This window comes from Hordeum vulgare, chromosome 4H, assembly GCF_904849725.1.
Source record: "Hordeum vulgare subsp. vulgare chromosome 4H, MorexV3_pseudomolecules_assembly, whole genome shotgun sequence".
NCBI classification, from domain to species: domain Eukaryota; kingdom Viridiplantae; phylum Streptophyta; class Magnoliopsida; order Poales; family Poaceae; genus Hordeum; species Hordeum vulgare.
This window is the reverse complement of record NC_058521.1, coordinates 120,545,957-120,564,894: the sequence shown is the minus strand read 5'-3', so window position 1 is coordinate 120,564,894 and position 18,938 is coordinate 120,545,957. Positions and strand designations below refer to the sequence as shown.

General features: G+C 47.9%; 1 protein-coding gene across 2 annotated transcripts; it reads left to right on the top strand.

Moving 5' to 3' along the window:
• The first annotated feature begins 573 nt into the window (after positions 1-573).
• LOC123448096 (type I inositol polyphosphate 5-phosphatase 10-like) lies at positions 574-5,585 on the top strand. 2 transcript variants are annotated; one of them, XM_045124865.1, is made up of 7 exons: positions 574-764; positions 2,452-2,570; positions 2,652-2,724; positions 2,928-3,066; positions 3,174-3,278; positions 3,851-4,693; positions 4,778-5,585. In XM_045124865.1, exons 2-7 carry the CDS (start codon positions 2,541-2,543, stop codon positions 5,259-5,261), a joined length of 1,674 nt encoding a protein of 557 aa, XP_044980800.1. In that variant the 5' UTR covers positions 574-764; positions 2,452-2,540; the 3' UTR covers positions 5,262-5,585. The 2 variants fall into 2 exon arrangements, with proteins under 2 accessions (XP_044980800.1, XP_044980801.1); XM_045124866.1 differs by lacking the exon at positions 574-764 and adding an exon at positions 789-878.
• Positions 5,586-18,938: the final 13,353 nt, after the last annotated feature.

Sequence of the window (18,938 nt, the reverse complement as noted above, 5' to 3'; positions counted from 1 at the left end):
GCAACATGCAACTAGGTACGCAGTACGTGCTGCCAGATTCAATGCTGGTGCCGCCTAGATGAAAAATAGTTACCAGTCCCTCTAGCCTATGAAAAAGAACTTGCTAGTACGTAGAAGTATGATACTACTCCAGTTTGGCGAGATTTTTTGTTTCGCAACCAAGACTGCTTATATTGAGAAAATGTTGCAAACCATGTAAGCTTGGTCTAAACTCCATGCGTTCCAAAAGACCTAGAATCCTAGATGGAACACAAATCAAAGTATAGGAGTTTTCTGAACCAAGAACGTCTAAAAACAGTCATGTGATTTGACTATTCCTCCAAAAAAATAGAGGTCAAAGTGGTCCGAGAATGTTTGACTTGATGTTGTGAACATGCATCTATAGCTACACCAGGAAATTTTGGTACTAGTAACAAGATCTGGTGTCTGACCACACGTAAAATTTGGCCATTTTACCGTGGAACGGAACGGAGAAGAGAATTACTCCTCCTCCAGGAACCTGGGGAAAAGGCAACGCACGCGCGGGTAACAGGAGCTGCTCCCCTTCTTCCTCCCTCCCACGGCTCCGTTTGGGTTTGACCTCATGTGACCTGACCAACCAACCACGTCCCCCCCACTCCCTCTCCATTTCCTCCCCTTCCTCGTCAACCGCTCGTCTGCGCCGGGAGCCTCAGGCAAAGGCAACCACGAGAAGGACGCACCGGTGACACACAGCCGGCCAGCCGGCCGGTGCTTTCGCAGACCGCCACCGCGTTGCAAAAATAGTACGTACGTTTCCTCCTGCTAGTAGTATTATTAGGCCGCGTCCATTTGGCATCGTTCCCGCCGCGCGCTTCCTTTCCAATTCCATGGAACCACAGCCATCGCCATTCACCAAGGTTTTCTTCCTCCTCCTCCTCCATGGCTAGCCTCTCCTCTTTTCTTCTCTTCTGTTGGCAGGCTTATCCCGTGGTGTAATTTAACTTGATCATTAGGGAGTACAGTAATCAGTTTGGTATGCTATCCCGCTTCTATCTTGCCCCACAACATTCTGCGGTTGTCATTCTGAATTCTTCCTCCATGCATGCCCAAAACCATGCTGCAATTCACCCATTTTTCTATGAATACTTTACTTCACTCTATGTTTTCTTGGGGGCATCGATCGACCACCCTCTGCTTTGGACGCTGCCAAGGCCAAAACGGCTGCCTCGGGGAATCAGTGTGGTCTCCTTCCCCCCTTCTTGGTTTTGGCGTGTAATCGGACAGACAATTATACTACCAAATATCGCACTTTCTTATGAATTTTAAAAGTGCAACTTCGTTTGTTTGTTCCTGTTGTACACTATACTATCAAACATTTTTTTTCTCAGAAATTTCAATTTCTATGTTTATTACAGTTCCTAGAGCCCCCTCACCTTACCACTTGCTGGATGGTTCCAAGGAGCTGTTAACACAGCTCTATGCTGTTTCATGACAGCTTTGGCTTGAGCTGCTGCTTAGTCTATTCAATTTGGAACTTTTCCCACTTGCTTGAAAAAGGCTGGTCAAACTCCATCACCTTCCATGCCTTGAGCTTGCCAACATAGTTTACAAGATCTATTGCACACATACATACACACTTCCCTTTTCTCGACGGAAAAAGGCGATATGTTGCCTCAAAAAATTACATTTTCATCTGTAGCTAGGCTTTTTGGCTTCATACTGGTTGCCACTCCAACTATATGATCTGACTTTATTTGCTACAAAAACTTTAGTAGTACTTGCGAGAAATTAGGATGCAGGTTAGTACGATATGATATGCTTGCTTCAGTGTGCTATCAAATGTGATTTCGACGGGTAGTCATGTCCATCTCACATTGTTTTGAGGAGTTCAATTTCCGCTGTTTCGTTTCGTTGTCATTGGTTTGTTGAAGTTTTCTGAAACTTCTTGTTTTTGTGCCGTCACCGTGGCAGCAGCAGTAGCATCGCCCCAATTGGAACTTCCAATAGCTGCTTTAAATTTCTTCAGGTCAACTTCTACTATTCCATTGAATTGATTGCATCAAAGAAGTCTAGGACACCTATTTCTTTATTTTTTATTCAAATAAACCTCTTCCTTTCTTTCTTTCTTCTTTCATGGTATAGATTCTTCCTTCTTATAAGTGGGGTACACATGCTTTGCTATCGTCTGCCTGATTGTGACACCAATTTTGTATGATTGTTCCATTTGGTGTTTTCTCTATGAATGCTCAAATAATTACCAGTATATTTGGTATTTGAGGGAATGGGTTTTCCTTTTTTAACTTGGTCCTTAGTTGTTCCTTTCCTTTTTAATAGGTTGATCCTATTTAAATACTCCTGTTTCCAGATAGATAGTTGTTGCTTGTCCTGTTTCTTAGTTTGGCCTTGAAAAACTTTTGGTGGCTGTGTTTCAGAACAACAAGCCTTGGGCTGTTTCTATCTGCCTGACTTATCCTTGGAACACTTTTTCAGGAATTAGATTAGGTCTCCTAGCTGTCAAGTAATTGCTTTGGCGCAAGGGCCGTTCATTTGATGCTGGAAGAAGAAGCTGGGTTCAGAAAATGGACCAGAAAATCAACACGAGGAAGAAGGTAACGCGTCTTCTCATCCCTTGCGGTAAGTTCCATCAATCCAGATAATTATCACTCGATTTAATTCTTCTCCTTCTTCAGTCTCCCTTTGGAAGTATTCCTGCTATGAAGGGTAGGAATTCTTCATTCAGACATGGTGCGGAGCACTCTACAGGTAGGTTCTGAAGTTTAGAACATCTATCCATTTTTGACGAAGCAAAGCCACCATGTTTCTCTCTTCTGTAATTCATGATAAGAACAAGCTATTTCCATGTCTTATTTGCAAAGTTCATCATTTGCTAAGAGTAAAAGACAATCCAAAATGCTAATTTTGTGTGTAGGTACTAAAGTACTTCAGTGTTTGCATTTTTTTTTCAGTTGATTTGAAAGAGAGTCCAGAGCACTCACCGGTGGCTTCGCCTTCAGCATCATCTTCATCCTTCTTCAAAAGTACAAGCCTGAAATTCAGTAATTTCAGTTCTCCTGCACCAACCAGCACGCATATCGAGTCTTTTAGGTACACTCGCGAGTTTTGACATTCGAAGTTTAGGCAAATAAATTTTATTTCCGTGTGAGGATCAAATTCAGATAGTTTTCCTCCTTCGGTGGTCTGTTTTTTCACAGGGTATTTGCAGCAACATGGAACGTCGCCGGAAAAACTCCAGATATGGAGCTGAATCTGAATGACTTCCTCCCTTCTGACGACCACTCGGATGTTTATGTTCTAGGGTATGTTACAATATCAAATATCATAATTTTGCACAATCTTCTATCTCTTGTCTCAGATGGACAACAACATAGGACTTGGAAAGCTTCGATTTGGGGCTACATCATTGTCAATGCATTAACACACAAGAGCTCTGCGTGTTTCAGTAGAGGAAAACATTGCCATTTTCAGTTCCTCTGCACCACAAACAATTCATCACATCTCCTGTTGTTGAACTGTGTGTTATGCAAATTATTGGCATGTTTTCTTGTGGGGTTGTTTTGCTTGACATGTCCTATTCTTCAGAAAGCTATGTTTCAACTAACAACACCAGTTGCTTCAGAAGTTTCAGATAACAAGTAAACACTATATTTATGTAAACAATGGGAAATGTGAAATATTCCGAGGAATCAGAACCTGGTGAACGCTTACTATCTCGCCAATTTGGTAGTAAATTTTGTTTCAAGAATTTTGAATTTTCAGTTTCGCAGAATTTGCAACGGATAGATGGCAAGATTTCACTATAGTACCATCAGTATCAAGTGCAGTTAATCTCAATTACTCGAAAGCTTAACATGCTGTAATGGTGATGCAGATTCCAGGAGGTCGTCCCTCTCAACGCCGGGAACGTGCTTGTGATCGAGGATAACGAGCCGGCGTCCAGATGGCTCGCGCTCATCAACCAGGCACTCAACCGGACTTCGTCGTCGCCGCCGGCGAGCCGGTCCTTCAGCCAGTCCGCCTCTCCCGTTTCCGCACTCCACACGGGGAGCTCCAGCCCGCTCGACCCGTCGCTGTTTCACAAGAACGGGTCCTCCCCCAGAGAGGTTCGCCGCGCTGCCATCACCCGCGGCCGCCGGCTCAAGTCGTGCACTTGCCCAGCGGAGAGGGCGCCCCGGCGCCGGCCGTACTCCAAATCGCCGTCGTCGTGCCTGATGATGCGCTGCGGCAGCAGCAAAAACCGGCGCCGGTATGCCGTCGAGGGCGACACGACCACGTCAGACGAGGAGGACATGGACGTCGTCGTCGACGGCGGTGGGGAGGCATCGTCCATGGCGTCCGACGCCACGCTGTTGCTGCAGCCGGCGGCGGCGAACCTGCAGAGGAGGTACTGCCTGGTGGCGTGCAAGCAGATGGTTGGTCTCTTCGCAACGGTGTGGGCGCGGCGGGAGCTGGTGGCGCACATCGGCCACGTCCGGCTCAGCTGCGTCGGCCGCGGCATCATGGGCCGCCTTGGCAACAAAGGGTGCATCTCCGTGAGCATGTCGCTGCACCAGACGTCCCTCTGCTTCGTGTGCAGCCACCTCGCCTCCGGCGAGAAGGACGGCGACGAGCTCCGCCGCAACTCCGACGTCGTCGAGATCCTCAAGAACACCCAGTTCCGCCGCGTCTGCAAGCGCTCCGGCCGCCGCATCCCGGAACGAATCCTCGACCACGAGTACGTCAGTCTCTCTCTCATCGCCACTGATTCGATTCTTGCATCGGATTCTGCCATTGATGTCGAGCAATTCGATTTGTCCAGTCGCGTGATCTGGCTCGGCGACCTGAATTACCGGATCGCGCTGGGCTACGCGGACGCGAAGAAGTTGGTGGATGCCGGCGACTGGGCGGCGCTGTTCGAGAAGGATCAGCTCAAGACGGAGCGGGAGGGCGGGGTGTTCCGGGGGTGGAGCGAGGGCGTCATCTCCTTCGCGCCGACGTACAAGTACTCGTGGAACTCCGACAGCTACTACGCCGGCGAGGACGACGACGGCGCGGCGTCGAAGAAGAAGACGAAACGGAGGACGCCGGCGTGGTGCGATCGGATTCTTTGGCGCGGCGATGGGATCGTGCAGGTGGCGTACGTGCGTGGGGAGTCCAAGTTCTCCGACCACCGCCCCGTGTGCGGCGCATTCATCGTCGAGATCGCCGTCCTCGACGGCGCGGCCAAGATGGTCAAGCTCGTCGCGGCAACGGCCAGCATGAAGGTGGGAGCGGAGGAGCTCCTCCTACCTCGGCAACCGTAGCTAGCATCGGCCATCGTTTTGCGCAAGTTGGAGCCAAGAAACTCAACGCATCTCGTTGCGTACGCCACTGATAATCTAGGAGATAGCTCGGCGCGTACTGATGCGTGATCCGCTGTTGTTTCTTTGTGCTTTCAAGATCCAGTTCTGACGCCAAATGCTATAGAAACTAAATCACTCTCTCTGACACCAAGGTTTAGAATAATCACTCGGCTCTATTCTGCTTCGCTGGACTGAATGTGTGTAACTTGTTTACAGAAAACTATTTGATATACTAGTATTAACGGGTTTGCTAAAACTCAGCTAAGTGAGTTTTACTTATGGTCTCATTCACGTACATGATCGTTGGATCAAAAATCAAGTAACTATTCGTGCAGTGTCGAAGCAAAGTTGCCCTTGGCCCGTTTTGCCTTTTTTTTTTCCTGTGTTGTTGACCAGTTGCGGCCCGTCACGTCCTCCTGTCAAAGATCGAGGAAACATAACTAGCGATGTTACCCCTAAAAAAAAAGATAACTAGCGATGTTGTCTAGTAGTTTTCTTGAGGGTACCTTGTCTATGTGTACCGATTTATGTTGGTTTTTTGTATTTTTTTCTCAGTGATTATTGTCTTATTTTCTATATTTTTTGTTTTCTAGTTTCAGCTTATAATTTTTTATTTTTTTATTTTTATTGTTCCTAGTTTTTATTTAATTTTAAGCTGTGATTTTTTTCCTTTTATGTTAGTTAAATGAAAAGCCAAGCGTTTCCTTCGGTGGAAATGCTTTCTTCTAATGAGGGTCGCAATTGCATATTTTTATGTAATGTTTTGATGTCTTCTTTTCCTTCTTTTATCAGTGACATCAATATTCAAAGTCGGGTCGCAATTGCATGTTTTTAAATATGGTTGCAACTGTAAATATTCAAAGTCAGGTCGTAACTGCAAGTATTCAAAGTCGGGTGACAACTGCAAGTATTCAAAGTTTGATCGCAACTGCAAGTATTCAAAGTTGAGGCCGTGTTTGTTTCAACTTTTGGTGGCTTTCCACGAAAAAAAGCCAACAAAGCTCACCAAACAGCCTAGCTTAGCTATTGGCTTTGACAAAGCCGGCCTCTCCATTGCACGTAGGAGAGAAAGCACCCCGAGACGTGCTTTCCGTGGCTTTCCTTCGCTTCCCGCAAAGTGATCCGAACCGTTTTGTATAAGGGACATTTCGTTCTAAGGAAATTACAACCGAATGCCACTCGAATTTTTCCCACAGCCCCACCAGTTACGAGTCACGACCGCACGCGCTCGACCGCTCCCTGCCTCCACCCCACCAGTCCCTTCCACGAACACCACGCGCCCGACGCATCCTCCTAGGGTTCCTCCTCCTCCCGCCGCCGCCTCGTCTACTCCTCCCGCCGGCGAGCGGCGCACCTCCTGGCGGCGAAGACCTTCTCACTCCGTCGCCATCCTCCCGTCCCCGCCGTCCTCGAAGTGGCACGCAGTCCTCCCGTCGCCGACAGCACGAACTCCGCCGCCGGCCTCCCGTCCCCTCCTCTCTGCTTCTCCCGGCCTCGTCGTCCGCCACGGAGGGATCCCCGCCGTGCTAGCTCGCCGCTGCTCCCTCCTCCCTACCGGATTCGTCCACCTCCCTGCCGGATTCGTCCACAGCCCTGCCGGATTCGTCGTCGGCCTCAGGTATAGCTCCCGTCCCCTCCTCTCTGCTTGTACTGCTTGGGCTCCCATAGATGCTAGGACTTGCTTGGCCTCCATAGATGGGATAGGAACAGCAAGTACCTGCCGCCTCCATTTGTTTGTAGCTAGTTTATTTGTTTGTAACAGCAAGTACTGGGATAGGAACAGCAAGTACTGGCCTCCATCTGATGTTTATTTGTTTGCTGTAATTTTGATAGAAACTAGTGAAGAAACAATGGTTGCCACTTGGGATGCATACCGTGTTAGAGTGTTTTGCGACATTTGTATGGAAGAAGTGAACAACAACAACAGGGATGGGGGCTGCTTGAGTAAAAAAGGCTATGAAAATCTGGAGAGAAAATTTTATGAGAAAGTATGAGAGAAGCTAGTGAGGAAACAATTTAAGAACAAATGGGATCAGTTGAAAAAGGAGTACACGTGGTGGATGGAATTGCTAAATGCAACCGGACTAGGCTGGGATCCCCAAACAAAAACCATGGATGCAGATGATGATTGGTGGAAAATTCACCTAGAGGTAATTTATCATGTTTTGAACTATCTTTCTTCCTGTCTAGTTTTTGCTCAAAATAATTGGACTCATGTATCTATTCTGTTATTATTTTCAGATGCGCCCCGATCATGCAAAATTTAGGAACGGGCCACCTCCCAATTTGGAGCAGCAAGATGTTATGTTTAGGAAGGCACATGTCACCGGAGAATCAGCGGCCATTGCTGGACAGGAAACAGGAGGGGGCAAGGAAGCTCCAATATTGCTTGAGGATGATCGTGGTACCTCCTCCAAAATAACAGGAAAGCACAAGTTTGGTGCTGGAGAAGGCAACGAAAAAGAGAGCCCATTTTTCACGGTTTACAACAATGCTCTCAACACACTTGTTTCAAGGAATGAAGGTAGTTCTTCCACCAAGGCTGACAAGGTCCCAACTATGAAGGAGTTTTTAGCGACGGTTCGGGAGTGTGGAGTGAGTGAAGGAACTGGCATCATGTTCACAGCAAGCAAGCTTGCCATGAACAGGGATTCAAGAGAGGTGTTTGCAGCATTTGCAACAAATGAGGGGAGGCTCGATTGGCTGCAACGTACACATGCTGAGATGAACAAGTAGATGAGTCATGTATTATGTGTATCATTGTTGTATTTCTCAAGACTATCTGTATGAACCACCATTGTATTTCCTTATTCTGTGAACCTTTGCTTATTGTTGTGTGAAACATTGATGTATTCGAATAATGAACCTATTCTATTTGAACCTGTTATGTTTTGTTGCTTGTTGCATGTCTACTATTTGTTCAATGTACAATATGGTTGTTGCATGTATGCTATTTGTCCAATGTTCTATATGGTTGTTGCATGTGTACTGGTTTTTGATATGTTCTATTTTCTTCTTGTGTAGATGGATGATGGTGGCACTGAAAGTGATGAAGAAATTGAGAAGACGCGTCATCTTCTTGGATTGGCGCGCGACATGGCTGTGTTGGGCTACTATGGTAACCTCTATTGCGAGAAGTATTTGAATAAGGAACCTAAGAGGATTCCACAACAAACTGGGCTTGAATGGGTTAATGAACATCTTGGAAATAGAAAAAGATGCTACAAGATGTTTAGGATGTATCCAGATGTGTTCCATAAATTGCATGACCTTCTAGTTTCTAGCTATGGGTTAGAATCAAGTGTTTTCATGTCATCTCTAGAATCCCTAGCTATGTTTTTATGGATGGTTGGAGGGCCACAGTCAGTTAGACAAGTTGAGATTACTTTTAGTCGTTCAACTGAAACAATTTCTCGGAAGTTTCACATGGTTCTGAATTGCTTGTACAAATTGGGTAAGGATAACATAAAACCAGTAGATCGGAATTCCAAGGATGTGCATCCAAGGCTTCAAGATCCACGCTTTTGGCCTCATTTCAAAGATGCCATTGGCGCCATAGATGGCTCACATATTCCTGTTGAAGTTCCCGAAGATGAGAAGGTTAACCACACTGGAAGGCATGGATACACATCACAGAATCTGCTAGCGATATGTGACTTCGATCTGAGATTCACATTTGCTGTTGCTGGTTGGCCTGGTTCAGTACATGATACACGCATTCTCCAACGGAGCATCGAAAAGTATCCAGTCGAATTCCCGACCCCTCCTGGTGGTAATATTCTCTATGATTATTCACATGACTCTACTGCACATGCATTGCTATTTATTTGATTCTGATTGTCACATTTCCTTTTATGCCCAGATATGTACTACCTTGTTGATTCAGGTTATCCAAATAGGAAGGGATTCCTAGCTCCTTTTAAGAACAACACGTACCATATCCCAGATTTTCGCCGAGAAGGGCGACCAACAAAAAGAGAAGAACTTTTCAACTTTCTACATTCATCGCTTCGGAATGCTATTGAGCGTGTTTTTGGTATCTTGAAAAACAAATGGCGCATACTCAAGTATATTCCTTCTTATGGTCTCGAGACACAGAAAAGAATTATCCTGGCTTGCATTGCACTTCACAATTTCATTAGGGACTCACAGTTGCGTGATAAACAGTTTGATCGATGTGATGAAGATGAGAATTACGTCCCTAAGGTTCATAGGCAGTCAACAACACTAGCCGGTGATACTGCCCCGAGTGGAACAAACACTTATGACATGAAAGCAAGGCGTGAACGCATTGCTACCGAAGTGTTCGATTCGAGAAGAAGATGATCTACTCATGCTAGCTAGTTATTATGTGTAACGTTATTGACATGTAGTTTGAATTAATATATATTAATTATGGACAATATTCTATTTGTGTAATGGTACGATATGTATTTTGGACAAATCTATATCCTACTAAATTTTTTTAATGTTATGTATTACTCGGAACTCTAAGGGTACGATATTCTATTTGTGTAATGGTACTCGGAACTCTAAGGGTATTTTAGACATATCCTCGATCCACAGCTAGACAACCAGCCAAGTCGCCAAACAGTGACATTCAGATAAGCAGCTTTCCCTGCACAACAGCTTTCCCTTCACAGCCACAGCCACAGCCACAGCCAGCCAGCCACAGCCCAAACAAACAAGCCCTGAGTCATAACTGCAAGTATTCAAAGTCGGATGGCAACTGCAAGTATTCAAAGTTTGATCGCAACTGCAAGTATTCAAAGTCGAGTCGTAACTGCAAGTATTCAAAGTCGGGTCGCAACTGCAAGTATTCAAAGTCGGGTTGCAACTGCAAGTATTCAAAGTCGGATCGCAATTACAAGTATTCAAAGTCGGGTCGCAATTGCAAGTATTCAAAGTCGGGTCGCAACTATAGGTATTTCACAGTTGGGTCGCAATTGCAAGTATGCAAAGTCAGGTCGCAACTGCAAGTATTCACAGTAGGGTTGCAAATGCGAGTATTCAATACAAATTTTTAACTAGGGTCAGAACAGAAAACTTTCAAAGTTTTGGGGTGCAGCTGCAAGTTTTAAGTGGGTCGCTAAATTTTTTCAAGTTGGGGTCACCAAGTTGTAAATGGGCTCGCAACTTCAAATCTTAAAATGATGTCGCAATTGCATGTTTCAAATCGTTCGCATTTAAAAAAAATATTGGCTAAATTTTGCTGAAGTATAGTTACTGCTCACTATCCATTGGGGTTGATTTTTCTTTCTCAATGCATTTTTAGCCCTAGTTCACGTGATGAAAAACCCATCTAGAAAGTTTTTTTTTGTTTGTGTGTAGTACATAGCTAATGAAAACATATCTTCTCTCTCTTAAGAAAAAGCTAACAAAAATCTTCCTCAAGACAGGAACAAAAATAGACGCTAGAGGAAGAAGTAAGGACCAATCCAGCAATTACCCATATATAAACTACAAATATCCAATAAAAAACCAGCTCATAGAAATAAAAAAAGGTCCAAGCCCATAAATAATCTGGAAACAATCTACAACAACAATACATGATGTCAGCTGATGTCACTTGAATGAGACCATAGTTATGTCTCAACTAGATGAGTTCTATCTAATCCTTAGTATTAATTATACAAGAAAATCAGTATGATCTTGTTTCCTTAATTTTTTTAAAAGAAATAAAAAATAGTGTGTCGGGAGGCCGGTGCACATGGGCCCACACGAACAGAACCAGTTAGTGCACATGAATAGAACGGATCCCTTTTTAAAAAGTAAATCTAAATATACATCCTTTATAGTTTTTGTGCTCAACGTTTCACGGATCTGATGGATCGTCAGGCTTGAAGAGCAAGCAATGCCATATTAAATAGCTCAGTGTAAATAAAGCCTAAGCATCTCATGTATTTTGGCATTGTCTTCGTGTCCCATGAAACCTAATGAGCTTGCGCTTTTCCGTTCCTACTACCCCATCAAAAGCTTCTGATCATCGAGTTGATTTTCACACATAAACAATTAGTGACAGCGTCCTCAACTAAGGGGTGCCAACCTATACACCCCCTATCGTCTATGGGCCGGGTTAATCGCCCACTGACCAATGAAAGGAAGGACTACTGAAGCTGTAATCCTTAGTGTGGTCAAGAAGAAACTACACAAGACTTGGCGTGTACTTCAAGGAATCCCTTAGTAGTCGGTGTGTTTATTCCTAATTGACAACTGACCATACGTGTAATCTAGGTACCCCGTGCATATATAAGCCAAGGGGTTTTAGTCTTTAGGGACACGATTACCAGCCTTAGGGTTTAGAACACAATCATCCAATCTCGAGGTAGATCATCTTGTACTCTGTACCACATCAAATCATTACAACGGAAGCATGACGTAGGATTTTACCTCATCGAGAGGGCCCGAACTTGGGTAAAACATCGTCTCCCTTATATCATGTTACCATCGTTCCAAGATCCACACATAGGACCCCCTACCCGAGGTTTGCAAGTTTTAGCACCAACATTGGTGGCCCAAACAGGTCCCGATGTACGGTCTCTCTGGAACGATTCATTTCTCGGTCAATGATCAAATCCAAGACAGCGTGTCTTCTGCGTCGAAACCTCAAGTCATTGGATCAACCAAAGAGGAAAAGTACATCACATCACTCCTCCTCCCTCAAGAGCCGAAGTGTAGCGACCCCAAACTCAGAGTCAAGCCTTGCACTCTCTTTCCTGAATCATTAAGGTTCTTCACGTGCATATAAACCAAGAGACAACACGCAAACCAATGCGAGATGACAAACCTGGCCAATTAGAAGGGACCTGGAGTCCAGATCCGAAGGACAGTCCAACAGGTTCAACTTCGACGCATCGATCTCGGGAGGATAACCTCAGAGCGTCAAGCCTACAACAGGTCGGGGTCAAATTTTTGATCCCACCCACCCCCACATTGAGTATTGCACGAGTAATTCAGGACCACCCAATGTTTGGGACCTAATCTATGTCAAACAACAACCCCGTGAGACAGTACAACAATTTTGGATGAGATTCTTATTCGTCAAGAACAAAATTTCTGATTGATGTGACCTAGAAGTCTTGGCTTTTGGCACAATTGACAAGATGAGCGCATCTTGAATGCCCTCACTTGCCGATGATGAAAGTGTCGAGATGGACCTAGAGGGGGTGAATAGGTACAATTACAAATTTTAATTGTTGCTTAGCAATTTTAGGCAATAATGCGGAATATGAAAGTGAGCCTAACAATTGCAAAGGTGATAATGAGGCAAGAAAAATGAACAAGCTCAACAACTAATTAGATAGACAAGCACAATATAAAGAAAGTAGAGACAAGGAAACAAGTAATCACAAGTAGGGAGTTAGGGCTGGGGTAACCGCAACTCCGAGAGACGAGGATGTATGTCAATGTTCACTTATTTGGAGGGAAGCTACATCATTGTTTAGAGAGTGGGATGTTACCACAAAAAGGAACACCAACACCACGAAGGCTCACCCTATTCTCTCTTTGAGACAACACCACGAAGGCATTTCTCAAACATTAGTGGTAGACCTTGGGGTGGTCTCCAAACCCTCACAAACTATCCGGGGGTAATCACAATGGTTTGATTCCTCTCTGAAGAACCCCTACCAGCTAGGAGTCTCCAACCTACAAGAGTAACAAAATCAAGGGAAACACTCAAAACTTGCTAAAAACACAAATTCCTTTGATTGAAAGGGGGGGAGAGAGATGATCTATCTTTTTGTTGGAGCAACGCTCAAGAATCCTTAGAAATGCACTTGGGATCTAGGATTTGGTGTAAGAACAAGAGAGCAAGAGAAATAGTGTTCTTGGGGATCTTTTCAATGAGTTGGTCAACCCTCTCCCGGAGTGGAAGAGGGGTGTATATAGTGACTGTGTAGAAGTGGCCATTGGAGCAACAAAAACTGTAAAGTTGCCTGACGTCTGAAGGACACCGGTCGTTCGGACCGAAAACATGGACCAGACGTCCGACCACGCCAGAGTTCCTCTGAATGCTGGAACATATAACCAAGAATATATATCGCAAGGGAGAATGCGAGGGAAATGGTCGGACATCCGAAAAGAGCCGATCATCTAGTGCCACGATCGTTCCGGACATCCGCCAATTCTGTTTTCTGTGGCTATCACCGAATTTCCGGTCGCTGATGGATGTTCGACAATCGGCCGTCCACACTAGACCAGAAAACCATTATTTCCTTGTTGTGATGGTGATATCGTATTTTTGATCATGGACGGATGTCCGATTAGTGTTCGTCCGGACTAAACCAGAAAACCCTATTTCTTTGTCGTGATGGCTGATACGTCCATTTTTCATCATGATTGCTTATTAATATTTGTGTTATTCTTGTGCATTATTCCCTATTATCATACAATTCTTATGCCCTTTCTCTCTGAATATGCAAGGTACATCACAAAGAGTGAAATATCTTGAAACTGGAATCCTAGACTCGGAAACCAAGAAAAGGCAGAAAAATCACGAGACTCCAAAGCACCTTATACTTCATGGAGAATTTTTATGGAATATTTAAGAATTATTGAGCTAAAAATATACCAGAGGGTGGCCACCAGCTGGCCACAAGACAACAGGGCGTGCCCTGATGGCTTGTGGGGCCCCTGCAGGTCTCCTGACCCTCCTCTTCTCCTATATGTTGTGTTTTACCCTATAAAAAAATCATAAGAAACATTTTGGGATGAAACATCGCCATCTTGAGGCAGAAACCTAGGCATAGGCCCTTTTGCACTGTGACAGTCAGATTCTTTCGGGGGAATTCCTCTCCGGGAGGGGGAGATCGAAACCATCGTCATCACCAACGCTTCCTCCTTCGTGGGAGGACGAATATTCATCAACATATTCACCAGCACCATATCATCTCGAACCCTAGTTCATCTTTTGTATTCAATCTTTGTCTCAAAACCTCAAATTGGTACCTCTGGGTTACTAGTTGTGTTGATTACATCTTGTAGTTGATGCTTGTTGGATTACTTGGTGGAATATATTATGTTCAGATCCTTAGTCCTTATTATACCTCTTTTTGAATGTGTTGATGAGGTGTGAGTAGTTACTATTGTTCCTGAAGACATGGGATAAGTCTCATTATAAGTAATCATGTGAAGTTGGTATTCGTTTGATGTTTTGATAATATGTATGTTGTTACTTATCTTAGTGGTGTCATATAAACGTCGACTACATGACACTTCACCATGTTACATGCCTAAGGGAAGTCATTATGCAGTAACAAGTAGATGATGGGTTGCGAGTATGACACAAGCTTAAACTCAACTTTATGCGTTGCTTCATAAGGGGTTGATTTGGATCCACACGTTTAGTGCTATGGTTAGATTCATTTTAATTCTTCTTTCGTAGTTGCGGATGCTTGCGAGAGAGGGTAATCATAAGTTGGTTGTTTGTTCAAGTAAGAAAAGAAGCTTTGTCGAAATCGGGACTCCGTAGACCCAAAAAGGTTCGAACATTGGGGTGTGCTTGCCCTCCTACCCCGTTTTGCCTCTCAACCTCAAGGCGAGTTACCGGTGGTTTGAGCTAAGGAAGATGAACAAGAACACTCGCACAGTTTACCCAGGTTTAGGCCACCTTGCAGTGTAAAACCCTACTCATGCTTGTCTAGACTGCTTGTGGGAGAGAGTGAGTACAAGGCGCATTCTTGCCCAATGGAGTCGATGCCCTTCTACGGAGGACGGACCTCTCTCTTATATAAGCCCTGGTCCTCTTACCACCAAAACACTTGGCGGGAAGGGTTGTCACAACGACCATTTTGAAAGTGGAGAGGACCGCAGTCCATCATTACAAAGGTGGTCTTCACGTGCCAAAGCTCTTCTTCATGATGTAGTGGTGGGCTCGGGGGTGACCTCCGTCCTACCGAGCCCCAGCCTCGGTCCTCTTGCACCAAGTAGGAAACCTTTGGGGGCTGCTTTGGGAACCCGCGGGATGGCTTTGTTCCCATAGCACCAAAGAGGAAAGCCTCTTTTGTCCGTGCTTGCTGGCACCACCCTTGCGCTGCCGGCGTGGCTTGCATCGCCCATGTGAGGGGGCAGGGCCGTGCGACCCCACCTGGTTTCCCTTGACTAGTCCGCCCCGTGAGGGCCTCGGGGCGGCCTTGGGATGCACACTCACAACGTGCTCCTCCATGCGGTCCTTTACATCGATTCCCTGGCGCTTGCCTTGCGAGGGTCTTGCTTGCTGGGCCCGCCGCCGGACCGAATCAGGCCTCCATAGGGCTTTGCACCCGGAGTCGCAAGCCGATGGGCCTGGGTACCCTCGGTCCCAGGGGCTCAAAGGTAGCCCCCGCGCCCGCGTCGTGCACAACTCCGTCCGGTGGGAGGGGCGAAGCGACGCGGGGCCCAACTACCTGCGGGCCAGGCTCGACGCATGGCACGTAGCAGGTCGTGGGACTCATCTTCTTCCTGCAATTCCTCGGGAATCGCCCTGAGCAAGTTGATGCAAAGCTTGCGTGTAGCGCTGTCCATCATTAGTCTTCCTTGATTAACATCGTCCTCCTGCGCCTTCCTTCTTTCTTAAGCCTGCCCCTGGGCCCGCGACATGCACGGAGTGGCTTGTTGGGGGAACAAGGTGACGTGATCCATAACCGTCTGCAGCGCAGGCATGGCACATGGCGCTCGACAGAGCCCATGTCGCCTCCACTTCCCACGATGTCTCGGGACTGCGGTTGCGCCTATAAAACTGCCACACAGCTTCTCCCGTCTGCCTTCCTCCCGCGCTGCTCTACCATCCTTGTGCAAACATTGCCTTCTTCCCTCCCTCTCCTTTCCATGGCGTCCAGGAGGGGTGCCACAAGCGTTGAAGCGTGGGTGGGGTCTTCGACGCCGTCATCTTTTCTTGGGGGCGACGGGGGCTAGCCCGCGAGGCCGACCCCAACGTGATGGCGCTCGGCGGCCAGCGACGAATAAGTGTGCTACCGCCATTGGTTTTCCATGCGTACCTTGTCTGGCCTGATGAATCTGATCACCAAACTTTCTAGGGCGCCCAGGCCTAAGAGGCGTAGGGATGCCCCGTCAGAGGCACCCTCTTGCACGCTGCTGGTGAGGCCTCTGCCTACGCGCTTGGCCAGACGATGCCTGGAGGATTTGTGGCCCCCTCCGGGGAAACGCCGGAGCCCTGGGGCCGTGTGGCCCATGCTGCCGCATTCTCCTCCTAAAGCATTGGGCGCGATGCAAATCTGGCTTGCAGGGAGGCAACCATCATTGAGTGGGAGGCAGACGTGGCTCTCCGCGAGCGGGAGACCGCTCAGACCGCCTTCGATCAAGAGGCGCAACGCGAGCGTCTTGAGGCTCTGGAAGGGCGCGTTCTTGCCAACGAGTGCGCCCTCGTGGCGGCGCGTGGGGAAGCCTTTGCCGAAGTGGTCGCGAGCGCGGTTTGAGAGCGGGAAGCCGCCCTAATGGAGCATCATGATGAGCTCGGTCAGGAGGAGGCCCGTCTCCAGCTCCGGTGCGATGCGCTCCAAGAAGAGGTGAGCGCACTCAGGGCCCAGCTCGAGGGTGCCCAAGCCGCCCTCTAGGCCACACTCAGGAGTGAGGGGCAGGTTAAGTAGTAGTTTAAGCCGCTTCAGGGCCAAGTTGGTGAAGCCGTTGATACGTTGCAGGCCGCCAAGGACGATGCAACGCACACACGACATATGGAGGCGCAGCGCGCCAAGCACTTCCTCGAGCATGCCTGTCGCACGGGAGGTGCACTCCGCCGCTTCGTGAGGGACGCCCCTGCGCTGCTGTGTACGAACGGCAACAAAGGCTACCTCGACTTCTTCCTGAAGGTGGTGGAGGCACTGGAGTCGGGCATCTCCAAGGTGGACGAAGACATTGAGTCCAACGCGCACGATCTCCTGGATAGTACGATGATGAGCATCTTCTCCAATCTGTGCCACTTGGACCCCATGTTCGACCACTCCCGCACGATGGAGCCGGTGCCTGTGGAGCTCTGGAGCCCCCTCAGGGATAAGGTGCACAAGCATGTGGAGTCCCTGGTCAGGCGGTTCATTCAGGCGGCACCCTCTGAGGAGAGCGGCAGCCTTGGCACGGAAGCCTCCGACAGATATGACAAAGACAACGCCTCCTCTGCTTAAGCTTTCATACCTATTTCCGGTTGCATCAAGAACCATTGGGCCCTGGGAGGGTGTTAGACATTTGGTAATATACTTTTGTCATAAGTAGTAGTTGTGTGTTATGCTTGGGGTGCCTTGGTTCCTTCCGCGAGGTCTTCCGTTTTCCTTCATGTATTTCGTGCGCTCTGGCTGGCAGGGCCCCGTCTTCTGAGCTGCCCTTGCATCGTTGATAGGGTCTCACCCCACGCGGGGCTCCCGGGCCAGGGGCCAGAGGCCTGCGAGGCCGGAGGGGGCCTGTAGCACGTGTCTCCCGAGGCTCTCATTCTTGACGCGCGCCAGGGGCCCCGCGGCGACAACCCCCGGGCATTTTTCAGTACTTGCCCTTACCTTGTTAGGCTGTTGCTTTGCGTCGGATCTTCCTTAAGGGGCCCCATCGCGGGCGCCCTGCCCCAGGCTTCGTATGCCTGTCGTCTCGTGCCTATATTCTGTAGGAGGGGCCCTCCGCCGGAGGTCTCAGAGAAGCGACTGAGGGCCTCGGCAGGGCCTCACATGCGGGGGCGAGCTAGCGGGCCAAGGCCCGCGTTGGGGCCGGCCGACCACAAGCACCATGCCCAGCTTCACGTCTCCTTGGCCATCTACCCCACGAAGTCCCCTAGGGTTGTCTGCAGATGCGGCCCCGTGGGAGCGTCATGAAGCCTCTTGCGATTGTTGCTTGTGTGAGTCTCACGAGGCTAGTGCCCGCGCGAGGGTATTGTCCATAAAACTCGGTGGTGGGCCGATCTTGTGCCGCCACACACGCTGTGATCAGGGTCGCAGGCAGACGTATCCGAGCTTCCTTAGCCCACGAGCCGAGCAGAGCAGCCCATGGACATGGTGCGAGCACCTCGTGAGGCACCTTGGGGGAGGTCCTGCAGAGAAAACACCTTGTTCCGGACGGTACATGCTTTCTCGCTTGCATTTGGGCGTGACGCGAGAAGTATGGACCCCCAAGGGCCTTGGTGGGGTGATGTGCGCGTGGGCATGCCCGCGACCCAGAACCCATTTGTCTCAGCTCCCAGCACGGCCAGGGTAGACCCAGGCAAAGGCACCGTGCCCAGCCCCCGAGGGCAAGAGGCTCAAGGTAAAGCTAGCGGGCGCATGCCGCGGGGGGAAAGCCGTGGCCGTCGAACCGAGGGCTTTCCAACCTAAGGTGGTGCGGCCCCGAGGGCATTCTTCGCTGTCTTCTCCCTAGCGTGATGCATAATGCTTCTACTGTTGGGGATCGTAGTAATTTCAAAAACTTCCTTACGCCATACAAGGATCTATCTATGGAGAAACCAGCAACGAGAGAGGTTATAGAGCATCTTCATACCTTTGAAGATCACTAAGCAGAAATGTTACTAGAACGCGGTTGATGGAGTCGTACTCGTAGCGATTCAGATCGCGGTGGATTCCGATCTATCAAAAGATAGTGCCTCCACGTTCAACACACGTACAGCCCGATGACGTCTCCTCCTTCTTAATCCAGCAAGGAGAGAGGATAAGTTGAGGGAGAGCTCCGGCAGCA

Coding starts and splice junctions, on each gene's coding strand:
- LOC123448096 (XM_045124865.1), top strand. CDS start 2,541: ATGGACCAGAAAATCAACACGAGGAAGAAG. Junction 2,571..2,651: donor AAATCAACACGAGGAAGAAG/GTAACGCGTCTT, acceptor CTCCTTCTTCAG/TCTCCCTTTGGAAGTATTCC. Junction 3,279..3,850: donor TCGGATGTTTATGTTCTAGG/GTATGTTACAAT, acceptor ATGGTGATGCAG/ATTCCAGGAGGTCGTCCCTC.